At 43.2% G+C, this 17,791-nt stretch overlaps 4 protein-coding genes across 5 annotated transcripts; 3 read left to right on the top strand and 1 right to left on the bottom strand.

The window, feature by feature from the left end:
• Positions 1-477: 477 nt before the first annotated feature.
• Positions 478-3,335, bottom strand: LOC4331998 (CASP-like protein 5A1). The gene is made up of 3 exons (NM_001417355.1): positions 2,991-3,335; positions 1,480-1,612; positions 478-946 (listed from the first exon to the last, which is right to left on the bottom strand). The coding sequence occupies exons 1-3, from the start codon at positions 3,200-3,202 to the stop codon at positions 755-757; spliced, it is 537 nt and encodes a 178-aa protein (NP_001404284.1). The 5' UTR covers positions 3,203-3,335; the 3' UTR covers positions 478-754.
• A 3,288-nt stretch (positions 3,336-6,623) lies between these two features.
• Positions 6,624-7,285, top strand: LOC4331997 (uncharacterized). The gene is made up of 2 exons (XM_015773612.3): positions 6,624-6,780; positions 6,885-7,285. Exons 1-2 carry the CDS (start codon positions 6,696-6,698, stop codon positions 7,073-7,075), a joined length of 276 nt encoding a protein of 91 aa, XP_015629098.1. The 5' UTR covers positions 6,624-6,695; the 3' UTR covers positions 7,076-7,285.
• A 5,617-nt stretch (positions 7,286-12,902) lies between these two features.
• LOC9270137 (FAD-linked sulfhydryl oxidase ERV1-like) lies at positions 12,903-16,055 on the top strand. 2 transcript variants are annotated; one of them, XM_015773154.3, is made up of 6 exons: positions 12,903-13,247; positions 13,363-13,440; positions 13,678-13,725; positions 14,656-14,720; positions 15,306-15,383; positions 15,668-16,055. In XM_015773154.3, exons 1-6 carry the CDS (start codon positions 13,050-13,052, stop codon positions 15,780-15,782), a joined length of 582 nt encoding a protein of 193 aa, XP_015628640.1. In that variant the 5' UTR covers positions 12,903-13,049; the 3' UTR covers positions 15,783-16,055. The 2 variants fall into 2 exon arrangements, with proteins under 2 accessions (XP_015628640.1, XP_015628639.1); XM_015773153.3 differs by having other exon boundaries at positions 13,360-13,440.
• A 484-nt stretch (positions 16,056-16,539) lies between these two features.
• Positions 16,540-17,791, top strand: LOC107278517 (uncharacterized). The gene is made up of 3 exons (XM_015774733.3): positions 16,540-16,725; positions 17,211-17,257; positions 17,445-17,791. Exons 1-3 carry the CDS (start codon positions 16,611-16,613, stop codon positions 17,643-17,645), a joined length of 363 nt encoding a protein of 120 aa, XP_015630219.1. The 5' UTR covers positions 16,540-16,610; the 3' UTR covers positions 17,646-17,791.

Below are 17,791 nucleotides of genomic sequence, written 5' to 3'. Positions count from 1 at the left end.
CCCGGACGATAACGATGATGTTTTCATGGCTAGGAGTGCATCTCATCTCCAGCTCCTAACAAGTGATAACTGACATCTAGAACATTATCTGACATGGCTTTTGTCCATTGCATATAGTACAAACATATTAAGGAAAAAAACAACTAAGAAACCGAGGGAACAATTGAAAGGTACTACTACGAAAGAACATTCAATGGGAAAAAAGAAGAGTGCCATCTACGGATGGGTCAGTGTGGTAGATTACGGCACCACAGTTGGCCCTGGTGAGTGCAGAACTCTTGGCCAGTAGCCATGGATGGGTATTGCACACAAGAATGTCAGCCGACGATAGAAGGTTCTCCACCAATTTCAGTGGTTCTTTCAGAACGACTTTCAACTGAAATGTACCATGGAAATTAGGCACAACCCTTGTTATGTAGTGGTGCTGTGGCTGTATGATTCATCAGCACAATCAACACGTTGTATGCATAAATGATGGCACACAAAAACTCAACCAGCTGGAAGTCTTATACGGAAAGCACCTTGCTTAAGAGACTTTTACTGAGTTCCACATTGAACACTTGCAAAACAGGCCATCCCCTATTCTTTTTTTACAGAGTTATACTAGAAACATATGATCCCAAGACCGCACATCAGCTTTCAACTCTAATACAATTAGCTGCGTCACGCTATCCAATTCTCACTAACCACAATTGGTGAATTGGGCACATGATACATTCAAAAATCAAGCTCTAACCTCCTCTTTGGTTTTCATTCATCCAGAAGCCATTGACCAGAAATTCAATAGAAAGGATGGCGAAAGAGCAAACCAGCTAAGAAACGCCATTGCTGTCGCACTTTCAAAACTTGCGCAGTGATTTTCCGAGCATAGGTCTAGATCATTATCAATCAACACGGTGATGCCAGATGACGCACATGCGGCACTGAAGGTCAGTGCTGCTGTGATCTGCAAAAAAACCAAAGTCAATGACAATGCACCCTATAGTTGCAGAAGAATGAATAGTCACAGTAAAGTACTCTCTCCAGTCAAGAATAAAAGTAGTTTTCAGCACTATGCACAAAACCAAGGAGAGAAATTTCAGGTGCCTGTACCCCTATTAAGGTCCATCAACCCGTTTATGCATCATTCTCTCTCCATGTTTTTTTCCGTTGTTGCCTCTCAACTTCTCTTGGTTTGTAGTAAAAGTGCATGTGCATGCATGTAGGACTTTAATTGAAGGTATAGCAGGTAGGAGACTCGTTTAACCAAAACGACTTGTATTCTTGAACTTTTGGAATCAGCCGCAAAGGGCACTCTTTTCTAGTGACCAAAGGGAGTATAGTATGCTAGTGTTATCATGAACAAGTTGACTGCTAGAAGGACTTGTAATGAATTTATCAACAACACATATCCATTACTTACAGAAAATAAATGAAGGTATACTGACTGAATGGATTTCACAAGCAGTAGAAAGAGGATAACAGACAGCTTGCACTCACCCCATCACCAATTGCAAATAGACAAACAGCCCGGCGATTTCGTAAGCAACGCTTAACAAGCAGTGCATATATGTCCACAATTGCTAGTGAAAAGCTCCAGAGACATTGCAAAATGGCTGCCGCAACAAGAAAGCTGGCCAAAACGGTAATTCATTAGTCTGTTATTCATGCAATTAAACTGAGTATAATAGAACTGAGGTTGACTAAAAGAAAGACCAAACATTTGTAAAGAGCATATGCCCCCACCACCCAAAGAAACAAGGGCAAACATGGTCATATAATTAACATAGGAGTAATATGAGTGGATAAACCTACATAACAAGAAGAAGGTTTAGGTATTAAATTAGGGAATATCAGAAAGTAAGTATACCCTACGCAGCCATTAATAGGCTTTAATTAATAGTCATACTGAACACAATATATATGGCTCTTTTAATTACTATAGTTGCACAGAATACACTGTTCCTACTCATCAACAGTCTCTTCGAATCAGCATCTTGTCTCTGTCCTTGTTGTTTATTAGCATATGCGTGTGTCTCTTGAATTGATGACAGGTTTACATGTAGGCTCAAAACCAGTACTAATAGTAGACACACACAATACTAGCACATAATAAAGATGGCCACCAAATTTGAAGCGGGATATCTCTGAATATATGAGGTAATGCAGCACAACAATACTATTTTTATTCTACCGAGGAAGATGCTAAGTGAGGCTGCTTGTCCCCAAGTGTTTGCCAAATTGAATTTTTGTGTTGCAACTTGCTAAAGAAGAGCTCAGAACTATGGATGAAAACGATATTGTTCTTGGGATATATGTGTCATTCTTTCTGATAATGGTATGAGCTATTGTACCCCTATCCAAATTTCAGAAAGTACAAAATATAAATGTGGTATACAAAGGAAGGGAGTATTTGAAATGGGATAGTATGGTTGCACATCTAATTAGCTAAAAACAAATTTGTGATGATAAGAGCCCGTGCTTATGTATTAACAAACCTTCAAACAATTGATGGCGGCTGACTTGGTGATAATATAGCACATTTTTTTAGCATCACGTATATGCTTCATCATCGGCAAATGATGCATATATATTCAAGTTCAAAAGTTTGCACTCTAAAGATAATGACCATCTTTACATTGGAGTTAAGCAAACAAGCATAAACTAGTGAACTACTCCATACAACAGAAAGAAAATTGGACGATTATATAGCACAGGTTTGCACAGGGCACCACAGTCAGCCAAGCCATTTAGTATCTCATCGCTGAGCTAATAATCTACAATATCCAGTTTCAGAAATATTTGTCTCTGTTCATTCAGATATCATCAATAAGGCAAAAAACGTGTGGTCTTCACACACCACCACATACAACTATATCCCCCCTTTCTAAAGCAACAATTCAAAACCTCAAATCCTAAAAGAGGAAACCTCAATACTGACGTGGAGCGGATAAAGCGGAAAGAGAAACAGAGACGGGGGAGGGGAGAGGGGGGGCACGCGCGGCACGCACCAGAACGATGTGACGGAAGGGAAGTCGTTGGTGGACGCCATGACGGCGAGGGCGACGGCGGCGAAGGCGAACTGCGCGAGGCGGAGCCCCAGCCCCCCCGCCGTCCCGGGCATCCCGGGCAGGTCCTTCATCAGCACCCCCCTCGGCTGCTCCGCCGGATCCGGCGGCGGCGGCGCCTCCACCGGGTGCACCGCCGGCCTGCTCGCGAACATCTCGCCGGAATTTGGCCGCGGAGTCGGTGGGTGGGCGAGGGCCTCACTTGGATTTGTTCTTGTTCTTGTTGGAGCCTTTGGAGGTGGAGGAGTGCGAGCAACCGCAGCAAGCAGCCAAACGCGTGCGGCTAGTGCGTGCGTGCGATCGAGGCCGCGGCCCTCGAGGGAGAGAGAGCGTGTTTTTTTTTCTTTTTCTTTTCCTTTTTTATTTTATTTTATTGCTCTCCTTTTGGCCGGGCAAAAAGCGGAGCGGTAGTTTCGGGGGAGCCACGCCGCCACTGCGGCGTGGGCCCAGCTCGCCTCCACCGACCGGGCAGCGCTTTCTGATTCGCCTGGACCCACCTGTCAGTGGGATTTTCCCCTCGTCGTACCGCTACTGCAAAAACGTACCCGCGCAGGTTTGCCCTGGTTAATGCACTGTTTACCGTTCATAGCATATAAATGAGGAGTAATGGAGTGGTGAATTTTTTAGATGCGTTGTTTAACAATTTGCCAAAACTCACGTAACATAGACATATTTTATTAAATGTTACTCTCTTCGTTTAAGGTTATAAGACGTTTTGACTTTGGTTAAAATCAAGCTACTGACTGATTTTATAGAAAAAATAGTAATATTTTTAACCTAAGACAAATATATTATAAAAATTTATTCAATTATAGATTTAATGAAAATATACCAGTGTTGTAAATATTACTATTTTTTATATAATTAGTTAAATTTAAAGTATTTTGACTCTGACCATAGTTAAAATGTCTTGTAAGCTGAAACGGAAGAAGTATATTTAAAAGTGTTGAATATTTAAATATACCCTGATGAATCGCGAGTGGGTGCGGTGGAGTGGTCCAGCCAGGGGGCGGCGGTTGGCCTCGCGGTGGTCACGAGCGCGCGTGACCGATGGTCAGGCTACAGGCCTACAGTGAGTCCAACCAGTCTGTGTTTTTTAAGACTCATACTATTATGGTCATACAATACATACTGTTTGTATGTGGTATCAGACTTAGGTGCTGTTTGAATCTGCTGAAGATGAAGTTTTTTACGTAAAATGAGATGGTATTAACTTATGATTGATTGAGTTTTAATTATCACAAACTTAAAAAATAGATTAATATGATATTTTAGAGCAACTTTCATATAGAAAGTTTTCGCATGAAACACATCGTTTAGCAGTTTAAAAAGCGTGTTATAAAAATCTTAATCTTAATCCAACGTTTGTTGGAGAAAAGAACAGGACCTTAGAGGTATAAAAATAGAATACAAGAGGGCAGGGGTGTCCGGTTACAATTGGCCATATGGCACTGTTTTGTTTGTAGAGCCAACTTGACAGTAAGAAATGTGCCCGGTCTGGAGAGACCAGCACGAAATCTGAAAGGTCCAACTTGCATCTTCGGCTTGCTTTCGCTGAGGCTCCAGGAACCACACATGTATATGGGGTGATGTTCTGGTATTACTAGTACTCTGCAACTAAACACATGCAGATATAGGCTTGGTGAACTGCACCAACTAACCAGTACCCATAAAACCATCTAATTAACGAACTCAACGGGTAAAGTCAGTCTAATCTCACGTTCCGAGACTTGTTGGTAGATCTGACTACTGCTTTAGCCACTCATATGGGATATGTGTTTTCCCTTTTTGAAGTAGGAGTACGTAGAAAACTTCGTTTCCAGCATGTGGATGGAGTTCTAGAAAAAAAATAAACATGTGGATGGAACGGGAGCCAGTAGACAGTAGACAGAATTAGACCAACTAGCCCTTGCATTTCTATACGGTCAATCTTATTGTTCCTTTCCAAGTTCCCTCCATTGAGTTTGGAGTTTTCTTCCAATGCGTGATTGATATATCGATCTTCCTTTCAGCTCGACGACCAAAACTGTTCCGCACGCGATTCTCAACTCTCACGTTAACACGTTCACGTTCTTGTTTGTTAGGAGTAATTGTTATCATGTCTAGATCAACCTGTATAAAATGTCCCATCGATTTATATATATGGCTTAACGAGATATCTGTTCCTTTTCTTATTTTCTTTTTGCCTAAGCAGCGTGACGATTTGTAGGCTTTTTCTTCAGAATTATATACACTGATCCGGGAGTCGCAATTTGCACAAGTTGTCATTTTAGCAATAAAGGTATGGCCGTGCATGCGACTGCTCACCTGCAACAAGCGCCGCCCCGTTCATCTCGTCGCACGTCAAGAATTTCCGGGCCTTAACCAAATGTTTCCCTGCCTCTGCTCAGCTCAACGATCAGCTTGATGTTTGCGTATCACCAGTTGATTACGAGTTAACACCAGATAATTAAAAATGCGACGTGAACTTTGTGCACGAATCTCAAAGCGAAATAGAAGACGGCAAGAGAGGTGACTAGTGCCGTAGTGATTGGCTGATTGCTACCCACTTTGTTACAGAATATAAATATTTTTAGAATTTAGAATTTATACTATAATACAAGCATCAGTTTTCTCATTTCAACCGATGGTCATCTTTCCCATTTAATTTGTCTACTTACTTTTCATTTTAACCAATACTTATCTTAATATTTATTTGTACTAAAGTTTTCATAAATGCTTGTATTTTACAAGAGATGAAATATTTCTGACCCGGCAACAATAATATGAGTAGTCAGAAACTCAGAATCATCATTAAAAAATCACGGCTCACTGCTATTATAAGTACTTAAAATTTTAAAAAATGCTTTGTACTTTTGAACCGATGGAGATGGATCCAAACCGTTTTTGGTGAAGTTACCGTCACTCTCATGGTTTAATGATTATCGCAAGATATACTATAATTTTAAAAACTGAGAAGATTACCGTGTTTTGTACTTTAGAACCAGTAGAGATGGATCTAAATTTACCAAACCGTTTTGAGTGAAGTTATCATCACTCTTTTGATGATTATCGTAAGATATAGTATGATTTTAAAAACTAAAAAGATTACCGCATACGATATCTGTGATAACCGCACGGATACTAAACCTGGATAGATCATGATGGCAGGGTGCAGTAGCTTCGCAGCGTCACCCCAACCCAGCGCGGGTGACCTAACTCCGTCCACTTCCACACTACTACTACTGTCTACTGCCACGCCGCCGTAACCACCACTCAACTGCCACATACCAAGCAGTTACGACTGCGCATGAATCCACCTGGGCCCCACTTTATCAGCAAGCAACCCCCATCCCCGCGCCTACGTGTGCGCCATCGCCTACCGCATTCAGGCACGTGCACGCCGCCCACCCCCGTAACAAACTCCCCACAACCACCGTACCTACCTCTGCCACTGACACCCCGGGCCCGCAGAAGCTTTCCGAGGGTGGGCCCGCGTCGTCAGTGTGTGAGTGAGGGTGTGGTTACAGTGGGTTGGTTTTTTTTCTCCCCCCAACCCGCGTGTACAAATTCGGGACGCCGAGACGACCAGGCCCCAATCGAGGGGAGGCGAGGCTGTGCGGTGGTCGCCGACGACGACGAGGAGGAGGAGGATATCGATCGCCGGCGATGGGGTACTGGTGGGACCGCGTCGTGCTTCCGGTGAGGAGGGCGTGGCTCGGCGTCGCCGCCCGATTCGGGGTTCGGCAGACAGGTAAGGCGGCGAGACGGGGTGGTTTTTGGTTGGGCGGCGGAGGCGGAGGCGGCGTACGTGGGGGCTAACTCCGGCGATGTTTTTTTGGGTTTGTTTGGTCGCAGGGCTGTGGAGGCTGAGGCAGGAGGTGAGCACGTGCGAGTACGAGGACGTGCGCGTGATGTGGGAGATGCTGAGCCGCACCAGCACGGCGGGGGCGGGGGCGGGGCGGGCGGCGCCGCCGGCGAGGAGGCACAGCCGGTTCCGGCAGCCGCGGCCGTGGACCGAGAGCATCTGCCTCTGCGCGGGCTTCTAGAAGGTCTCCCTTGTGGGCTTGTGGCTGTGGCTTAGCTCGTCCTCTTCTCTTCGCGACTTCTCTTTGATTTTTTTTTTCTTCCTTTTTTTTTCTTTTCTCCGTCTCACTACTGGGCTCTGAGATGTAGTAATCGATTCCTCCTCTTGTATCGATCCGCCTAGATGATACTTGGGGTATGTGAATGAACAGAGCTGTTTCAGATTATTACTACTTTCTTGTTTGCAATTTCATCTTGAATTTCCTATCTAGTTTTAGTTTTTGATGGTGCTCTGATCCGGAAACGTTTGGGTTAGGATTAAAATTTAGTTCCTTTTGCTAAAAGAAAGAGAAGAAGAAGATTTGATCGAAACTCAGTTAAACCTCAATCCTGAAACGTGCTTGTTCAGACTCCAGTCTGCAGAGGCGCCACTCAACAGTTCAGAAAAAGATTATCAAGATTGGAACAAGTGAGTTGGGGATTAAAAGATCTCGTATGGACACTTGCTAGTTGCTACTTTAAAATTGATTATGCCAAGTTATACTATTAGGCTATTGACTGACTGCCGACCAAAGCTAGCCACTTAATACTGTCCTAGAAAATCAAATTATGTTCTCTGAGTACCACTCACACAATGATTTACAATGGTTTTGACGCCTCTTTTTTTTTTAAGAAAAAACATCGCCTTATTGTAAATGTAAGTACAGTGTTTTGTTCTGTAGTTTTCGGTGCTTGCTGAGGACACTCCAATCGCGATGCTTCATACTGTCAGATACACATCAATAATTGCCTCCTTTTTCTCCTACAAGTATATATCTCCCTTGAATGATTGAATCACACTTCAACTAATTGCACTGATCACTGCTGATATCTTGTTAACGTCTAAAATCAGTAACTTAAGCCGTAAGTATTCATCTTTTAAAAAAGAAAAAGAAATCCTCTGAGCTTTCGGTCGTTGGACTGGCTTTTCGCCTTTAGCTCCTCTTGATAAAAGTCGATGTCACTCCTAGCTACTCCAGTGGTTTTTAATGCTAAAAACTAAACCTATCCGGCCATTGGCAACGACAGGTTCCGATGGCTCTGTGATTCTGCTATTAGAGCCTAGGATACTGTTGTCCCTGCCCGGGCTCAAAATTGTCAGCCACAAGAGTTGCTGTCAAACTGATACTCTATTATGTATTATTGAACAGCACTTTCGTAATCACGCTAAATTTTGGGAAAACAAATCAGGGTTAAAAATTCAATTCTGAAAATGTGGCAAGTTAAACTACAGTTAATTTGTGATGAAAGGCGGCATGTTGTACTTTAGGCGTTCTTTCTTTCTATATAAATACAACACATTGATAACATTTACTCTTACTCCATCCGTCCTATAATACAAGAGGTTTGGTTTTTGAGTGACGTAATACTTTCTAGTACCACAAATCTAGACAGTACTAAAAAGTATCTCATCCCTCCAAAATCCCTTATATTTTGATACAGAGGGAGTATAATGTTAGGCCACGTTATAAGAAAACTCAACCAATCAATCTAATTTATACAGTTTATGTTTATTCTTGCCTATCAAACTGTAGGTATTTACCCAATTAGTATTGATTTTGCTTTGTTTATTTATTTTCCGTAGCAACACGCATGGTTTCATCTTCTATTTGTCAATAGCTCATCCATATGATCGTTTAAGCGGCCTAATTAGGCACATTTGTCAGACGTTCCTTTTTCCAATAAAACGGCGTCATGATTAGATCTGCTTTATTTGTTTTTGAAGGCTATAATAATTGATAGGAGACCACTATACTAGAGTACTGTGGATGGCTGCTCCTGCTGCAGCCATCTCGTATGAGAAAAAAAAACAGTAAAGCAAAGTCTGCCAAGCTTTTGTCTGGAGAATACAGTAAAGTAAGCGTAAGTGTTTACAAAAGCCAGTTAGCTTAACCAAGCCCCTTTGATTACCAATTGCGTGGGAGTTTGTTAATTCGGACGGTTGGTATTAGCTGACCAGCTTGAAAGAGAGGCCATGTCGATTCTGAATTCCCGGATGCGTTAAGACCGTCCTCTCCTCGTGTGTGTGTGTGTGTTCGGGGCCATAAGCAGCTGAGATTCATGGTTTGTTAATTGTTCTTTGACGCGCGCAAACAATTCGAACATTCCAAAACATTAGAGGTGCAAATTCGGTGATACCATTGGCATCTATGAGTTGCGGCCTGCCGTGGTTGACAGAGACGTGACAACGGCCAGATACGTTGTCAAAAGTCTCTGCGTGTGTGTTGGGTATCCAATGTCGCGTATATGTGAGTATGCTCGTCTGTGTCGGCAGCAAGGTATGTGTTCACTATTAGCTCTCTGAAGGTGTAACGTTTACTACGGCTGTGTTTAGTTCCTGAAAAAAAAAGTTAAAAGTTTAAAATAAAAGTTAAAAGTTTATATGTGTAAAAAAGTTTTAGATGTGATGTGATGGAAAGTTAGAAGTTGGGGGTAGTTGAGGATAAGCCTGCTAATGGGTTGGGTTGAAGTGGGTAAAATGGATTGGTTTTAAGTTTGGGTTGTCTTTGGTTGGATGGAAATGTGCTGAGGAGGCTATTGGGTTGGAGCATGGGTTGGAGCAGATTGGTCCAGTCCTCAGCCCATTTCCATCCAACCAAAGACAACCCAAACTTAAAACCAATCCATTTTACCCGCTTCAACCCAACCTATTAAAAACCAAACCAATCCAATCCATTTCCACATGTGGACCAATCCGCTCCAACCCATTAACCAATCCATTTTACCCACTTCAACCCAACCTATTAAAAACCAAACCAATCCAATCCATTTCCACATGTGGACCAATCCGCTCCAACCCATTAGCCTCCTCAGCCCATTTCTATCCAACCAAAGACAACCCAAACTTAAAAACAATCCATTTTACTCACTTTATCCCAACCCATTAGCAGGCTTAAACGCATGGCTGCACCCATGCATGCATCCGAAATATCTGTTCATCACCGTCAACCTCGACCTGCCTCTGCCGGGCCCTGTCACGTAGTATGCACTGGGCGCCGTCACGAGGCCGGCAGCTGCTGCCTCCTGACTGGTACTGAAATGAAATGCCTCGCTGATGTTGAGGCCCCAACAGCAAGTCACAGCCACCGTCTCTCTCGTCCATTGGCGCGTTGCCTGGGCGTACGGCTTATGCATACGCACGCCTGTGCCTGCGCTGCTGTGCAGCCGTGCAGGTGCCACTGCTGCTGGGTATCGGTGTCTCGCGGTTCGCGGTCTCGCGCGCGTCGGCGATTCGACGGATCCGCCGTTGGTTGGTTGGATGGTGGACGGACGGGGCCGCGGCGTCGCTTTCGGTTTTGCGCCCCTGGTTCCGGTCACGTAATGGCCGTCGGACGGGCTATTTTTTTGAGGGTTTTTTTTTTCTGGTCCTGCGTGAACGTTACCGTCGGGCCTAATTAATTGTCAATATTGTACCCATTCGTCATGCGTGGCGTGTTACAGAGAACATCTCAGACCATGTCCCGCTCGATCGATGCATCGTGCTCCTCACTTAGTCGTGAAAAAGACATGGACCGACGGCTATGGGCTGTACTTTTTTCTGAATGAAGGGCAAAAGTTTCGCCACTTTGGTCCTGTTTAGTTTGCGAAAAAAAAAATTAAGTGTCACATCGAATGTTTGACCGGATGTCGGAAGGGGTTCTCGGACATGAATGAAAAAACTAATTTCATAACTCGCCTGTAAACCACGAGACGAATCTTTTGAGCCTAATTAAGCTATCATTAGCACATGTGGGTTACTATAGCATTTTATGGCTAATCATGGATTAGTTAGGTTTAAAAGATTCGTCTCGCGATTCCCATGCAAACTGTGCAATTAGTTTTTATTTTTATCTATATTTAATGCTCAATGCATGTGTCCAAATATTTGATGTGACATTTTTGGGAACTAAACCAGGCCTTTATAGTGATAGAGCAGGAATAAAATGGTAAAGTATTTACAGAGAGTGGGACAAAAACAAACGGGCACGCAAAATTAAACAATAAGGCGCTACTCTCCTGTAGGGATTAGCTCTGTGATTTTTATCGCTCCCACTGTGATCCAAGTATGCGCCTCCTCTTTGATTTTGGCAATGATGGTGGTGGGAGTGGAGGCAACATGCCTAAAAATCTTGGCATTTCGTTCGCACCATAATTACCAGCAGCTCATCGTGCGTGAGATTTTGTACTACCGTTATTCAACTGTCGCACATCCGTCCGACTCTTGCAATCGGAGATCTGCTCCTGTCCACCGTTATATTTCAGCCTAGATTCTTCTGGACAGTATGCAATTGGAACTTTACACATGCAATCTAGGGAGGGTGGGCCAATCAACATTTCAGTCCAGATTCTTTTGGACAGATCCGGTACTTTGCGACAAAGGGGGCAAATATGTTGATTGGCCCACCACCTCTTTTAGCCTATCCGCCGTTTAGACTCTGTTTTAAATAATGAGCCAGAAGAAGAACTTACATTTAGGTGGAGCTCAACACTTCCAAATGGTCTGGTTGTAAATCGTCCCGCCGCTCCAAGGAGTTGTAGCCTCTACGCCGTGCTGGAAGAGTAGATTCCATTGCCGTCAGCTTCCATACGACGAGGTCCTTTAGGTCGGTTAGAGGGCCAACGCATTGTATCATGGTTCATAGACAAACGTACTAGCATAGATGGTCTGCATCTATAGTACGCAGTAGGTCAATATCCCGAATCCAGGTGTTAAGGGCAAGAGCCTCGTGCACAGTCCTGGTTATTTGTTTGGAGGCCGCCAAGATAGCTGGAGCGATATCCTCGGGTCTCTTATTCTCGAGCCAGTGCGAGTCCTAGAAGCTGGTTGTTTTCCCGTCCCCCAGAATTATTGTCGTTGCCCCAACGAAGAGGTTCTTGTCCAGCTGATCGCAGGGAAGTGTAGTACCAGGGCTGTACTTTTGACCCTACGAGCACTTAATGAGCAAAAATGACGGTTATGTGGAATTAGGCTGTGTTTGTTAGCCGAGGTTGAGAACTTATTTTTCCCGTGCAAAAAATAGGGTGACTCGTTAAAGCATGATTAATTAAGTATTAGCTAAGAAAACTTGAAAATTAGATTCATATGATTTTATTAAAGTAATTTTCATATAGATTTTTTTTGCAAAAAAATATTTCATCCATACTAAAATGTAAGATTCTGAGTTGTCTATGGGTATTGAAATATGTGTAAATGAGAAAGGTTGTGATTGATTGAGAAGAGAAAAGTGAAAAAAAATCAATTGGAGAATGGTTATGATTGATTGAGAGGAGATGATAGGTGAAGAAATAACTTCATCTTGAGACTATGCACGGTAGACGTAGCTATATTTTGAAACGGAGGTAGTATAGATCCGAAAACGTGTACGCAAAAAATTAGGGAGTAAAAGTTGGAAAGAGGAGAAACTATGTCAGCTAATATCTACCAGACCACATTTTAGCAAATAATATTTCTGCTCTACAATACTCCCTTTGTTCCAAAATACCTTTTGTTCCAAAATACAAGAAGTTTTGATTGTATGAGATATATTTTAGCATATCAGATTCGTAGTAGGATATATTTCATCTAACAAAATTAGATGAAATATATCGTAGTTTTGAAGTTTTGTGCCGAAGTGTCGAAACCGGGCCGCACCGAAACTTTCTATCGGGGCCGGAATCGCCGCCAAACCGCACCGCACGTTTTCGACGCAACACGGCATGCACAAACGAGGCCCGCGGGCGGCCCACGGACCAACGTGAAACGGGAACACCACCGTCCAAATCCATCAACTGGTTCCTCCTGGAAACGCACCGGTTTTGCCGTTTTCGCCTTCCCCTCCCTCCTCCCTTCCTAGCTGTCTCCCCCCTCTCACGCGGTCACGCCCTCCGCACCGCACGCCCTCGAGTTTCTCCTCCTCGTCGACGTCGACCTCGCTTACGGCTTCACCCATCCGCAGCCGCCGCCGTCGCCGTCGTCGTACGATTTCCACGCGAGCCGCGATGCCGCCTCCAGCGTGGGGGTGGGGCTCCAACCCGCTGGAGCCCGTCGTCCACACCGTCGCGGCCTTCTCCCGCCGCCTCCTCATTGCCCCCGACGCCGCGCCCGACGAAGCACGCCTCCGCCCCCTCCTCTCCCTCTCCCTCTCCCCTCCGCCCACCCCGCCGTCGCCGCCGCCGCCGCCACCGGAGGTCCTCAAGGTAATCCCTCCGTTTTTTTTTTTTTGCCTTCATTGCGTTATCTCTCCGTTGCTGTATTGTGGCGGAGGGGGTTTCTGAACTTGTGTTGTTGTGGGGGTGAAATGCGCGGCAGAAGGATTCGAAGGCGGCGCCCCTGACCAAGGAGGAGGTCGGCAGGGCCACGTGGATGCTGCTCCACACCATCGCAGCGCAGGTGCTCGATCTTTTGCCTCTGTGAGTAGCACAACAGAGCATATGAAAGCTTTTTATGTACTTACCTCGCACTAGTAAGTTCTGTAGCATCAGGGGTGAATTTAGAGCACATCAACGAACCGTGACTCATTTGTTAGATTGATTGACATACTTGTGAATAGGCTGCAAGTTGTTGAAAGTACGCAGTCTGGTATTGACTACGGTTAACTCGTGTTTGTATTTGTGAATTGTCTTTCAGTTTCCTGACGAACCAACCAGGCAACAAAGACGCGATGCGAGAGAGCTGGTAAGCATTAAGCAGGATAAACAGTTAGTGATATCTCTCTAGAGTTTGGGTGGAAGTATGGTAAAGTCCCTTGTTTTGATTTTGGGGGAAACATGAGGACCTTGCTGTCGCTACCCACTCGTAATTTGTCACGGCTAACTACAGGATTGTTGAATCTTAGAAAAGGCACTTTCTTGATGTTTATCTTGGGGGCCTTGTATTCTCCTGCAATGGATCCTGTTTAAGATATAGCTTGTATTTAATTTATTCTTTATGTGCCTTGAAATATTCAAGATTACTTTAAGACTGCACAGTAAAGTTCCAGCATGGTAATCTCGTGATTTTGTTGCTACAGGATGCAGGCTTTGTTCTAGGTGTTCTCCTGGTTCATTCCCCGCTAACTTTGAGCTTAGACATTTTTAGAAAGTGTTTTGTGCTTTTGGTCTAGCACAGTTATGAATTACCACTACATTGCTTGACAAATAAATGTTATACTTTGCATCGTTGAAAATGGGTGGCAGTATGTTACGACTACTGCTAAGGTTTCGTTTGGAATCGACTATCTCATTTGATTGAACCTCATTTAGATATATGGGTGTTTGGCTAGCTGTTATTTTTTTTTCTCAATCATGGTGCATACAGATGCATTATCATCATATAAAACATCTGAGTTGAAATTTGATGGATGAGTCTACCAAATTGGATAACTGAGTTTTACAAATTGTTCCATGAAAACTTAAAAAATAAGCATAGGCCAGCACAACAACTGCAAATTGAGCCTCAATCCATGATGAATAATGGGAAGTTCGTTCACTGGTTTTTTACTCGCTTTAACGAAGAGGAATTATTTTATTATTTCCTGAAGAATTACATTTTTCTGCATCTCATTATTCCTTTTGCTTGGTTACTTGGTTCATGCAAGGTCACATTTCTGCTGCTTTTTATGTTCAGATGGCTATAATATCTAGACTCTATCCTTGCAAAGAATGTGCGGAACACTTCAAAGAAGTTTTAAAGTAAGAAATGCTCTCCAACCACTAGCATAAATTATAGTATCCATTTTGATAGTTTGATTCCTCGAGATGTGTTTCTGTGTGACAGGACTATGTTTTGTTGAAATGTTGGTATGTAATACATTATCAACCTTTATCCATTCATTGTTTTAGGGCGAGATATAACATCATGTAGGAACTATAAATTCTTTGTACTTTTGCATTATGAAACTGTGCTTCTGGATCTTTTATATTCTAAAGCTATGCATCCACAAACTCGTTTAAAAACTTTTTAGTTATTTTACACCATCTGTACCTTTTGGGAATATGATTTACAGAAGCTATGGTGATAATGGGATGTGGGAATTGGATGTAACAATCCATTTATAAGCTCATTTCTCTTATAGCTATTTTTCATTTACTTTTATGGTTATAATGTCGTTTTTGCTGTCATAGTTTATTATGTTCCAGTTATATCCAGCTGCCAATTTCTGTTGTTCTGTTTTTTTCTTGTGCTGCCCTTAAATTTTCATGTTTGTGCTCAATGTAGCAACAATAAACTGTCTCGGCACAATATTGAACTGACTTCTTTATGTTCTTTTTGCTTAGAGCAAATCCTGTGCAGGCAGGATCTCAGGCTGAATTCTCTCAGTGGTTATGCTACGTGCACAATGTGGTCAATCGAAGGTAAGTCCATATTGTCAAGTTTGAACTGTTGACTTGCCATTCCGAAAGGAACTTTCTTAAGGTATTGCATTGTTAATTTGTTCGTATAGAGTTGCTGCAAAAATAAGGTCTCAAAGCCAAAAAGAGGAAAATTAAGGCACCCTTTTACCATAAAGGGGGTATGTGTTTTGAAGTATAGATGTTTTCATTCACAACATCATGATTTTGCTGAATCTCATGGCCTCCTGCCCTCCCATGATGAGATTATTCACAATATCTGAGCGTTTTGTGGTTGTCTTTTGCAGCCTTGGAAAACCTATATTTCCTTGCCAGAGAGTAAATGCACGGTGGGGTAAGCTGGATTGTCCTGAACGCTCTTGTGATCTAGAAGGCTCCAACGACATCATCCCGAATAGATGACATTAGATAGGGATCGTTTAGAAATTCTGGAACAGTGACAAAGTTTAAACCATCACTGGATGGGCAGCATGAAGAGCATATGGGAAAAGAATTATAACGCCGTGCCGGCATTCTTCCTATACCCTTGTAATACTAGTGTATCAAATGTGATTTCATTTTGTTATTTACAAGCTTCAGCTCTGAAGATTTTTGCTGAGGTTGTCATTTTTGTGGATTTATATACTTCGTTCTGATGCTTTGATTCAACTCCCTGTACTGTCAATCTTGCAGTCAGATTTCTGTGTCCCCTGTATCTGAAGTTTATGAGGGCCTGTTTGGTACAGCTCCAACTCCTAAATTTAACTCCAGGAGTTGAGTCTGGAGTGGAGTTGTGGAGTTGCATAAACCTAGCTCTACAACTCTAGTTCATTTTGTGAGAGAGCTCTACCCAGCTCCACTTCCAGTTTTGGTGGAGCTGAAACTATTTGGCTGAGCTCCAGCTCCAGGAGGGGTGGAGCTGGAGCTCTGCCTAACAAGCCCTGAGCATCGAAAAACCTGGACATATGATACTCCTGCGCTACTGTACATGTTGCACGGTTGGCAATTAATGCGAGGTGCTGGCAACAGAGGAATGCATGGTGGCCATTTTTTCTGCTGCTGCTCCTCGGTGTTGGCGAGACCATAAATTCTGCCGTCTTATCACATCAATTTTTTTAATCATGTACTGACACCTTACGATCAATGCAAATGAAATCACATCACGCATGGACCTTTCGTTATCTTTTGAAAGAGGAAGCAGCGAGAGGAGGAAGGTGCAGAAGCATCTGAAGTTACGGTGTTGCAGGGGAGATGAAGATGAAGCGTCTTCCTCTGTTGGTTTTGCTACTCTTTGCATTTCTTGGAGGAGGAAACATGTTGCTAGGGATCGCTTTGGATGCAAGAAGAAGCACTACGACATCCTCAGGTACACAAAGAAAACGATGGCTCTCTCTGCTCTGTCTCTTGCCCTCTTTGTGTTTTTCTCCTGTCACTCACTTGGTTCGTGTGGTTCCTGTCCTCTTTTACTTTGTCTTGATTGGTTGAGTGAAAAGTGATAGCTACTGTACCTTTAGCTTTAGCGGTTATATCTGCCATTGGTTCTTGGTTCATGTTTGATGCTGGATCTCTGAAAAGATTGTGAATGAGATGTGATGCTATTGACATTCCAACGTTCTTAGGTACCGTAGGCGTAGGTAAGATTCATTCTGCACTTCGAATGAATGTTTGGATTTCCATCAGTTGTACTTGGGTTTTTGCTGTACCCACTTCTGTTCGTTGGCTGCCTCTGGTTCTGGTTTCTTCAGTCCTTTGTATGTAGGCTCATCGTTTTAGCATTTGTTTGTTTAGATTATGTGGTGGCAATAAACAATGTACTGACAATGGATGACATTTTTGCTACATTCATAGCAGATCATCAAACCTATGGAAGCATTGAGCTAAACGGCAGGAGATTACAGGTGTGCACTTTCAGTTTCTGGCAGAAAATGGAAAACATACTAGCTGTATATATTTCCCTTGATGTTGATTTTATTTTCTTATTATAAGAAATACTAAAGTTAGTTGGAAAGTTTTCTCCAGTTCCATAATGGCAATCCAGTACTTGTACTTCTACATAACTCGTGTTCCTTCATCTATCTTTCTCAGGAAAGAAGACTTTCTTCTACTAACCGAAAGACAAGGGCCTTGGAAAATGTCAGGATCGATGACTACCGACCTGTTGATCCAAGTCCAAGCTCCAAGGCGACTATCGGGGCAGGTCCAATTGAGCATGGCACTCCTCTCCTTCCTTACGTGCCGCGACCGAAGCCGCCTCCTGATCATCCTGCCCAATCTCCTGCCACCTAGGTGAAAACTGAAATTCTCACAATGCACTGGATAGTATCTCTAGAACCACTATATATATGGCCAGAATCTGCTGTTTTGTTCTGCTATTTTGTTCAGATTTGCTAAAGTGCCATATGCCTTAAACTTTGTTTCCATGAGCATTTGAG

The sequence above is a fragment of the Oryza sativa genome, chromosome 3 (genome assembly GCF_034140825.1).
Source record: "Oryza sativa Japonica Group chromosome 3, ASM3414082v1".
NCBI lineage: Eukaryota > Viridiplantae > Streptophyta > Magnoliopsida > Poales > Poaceae > Oryza > Oryza sativa.
The sequence above is the reverse complement of the archived record's forward strand: the minus strand, read 5'-3'. Positions and strand labels throughout refer to the sequence as shown.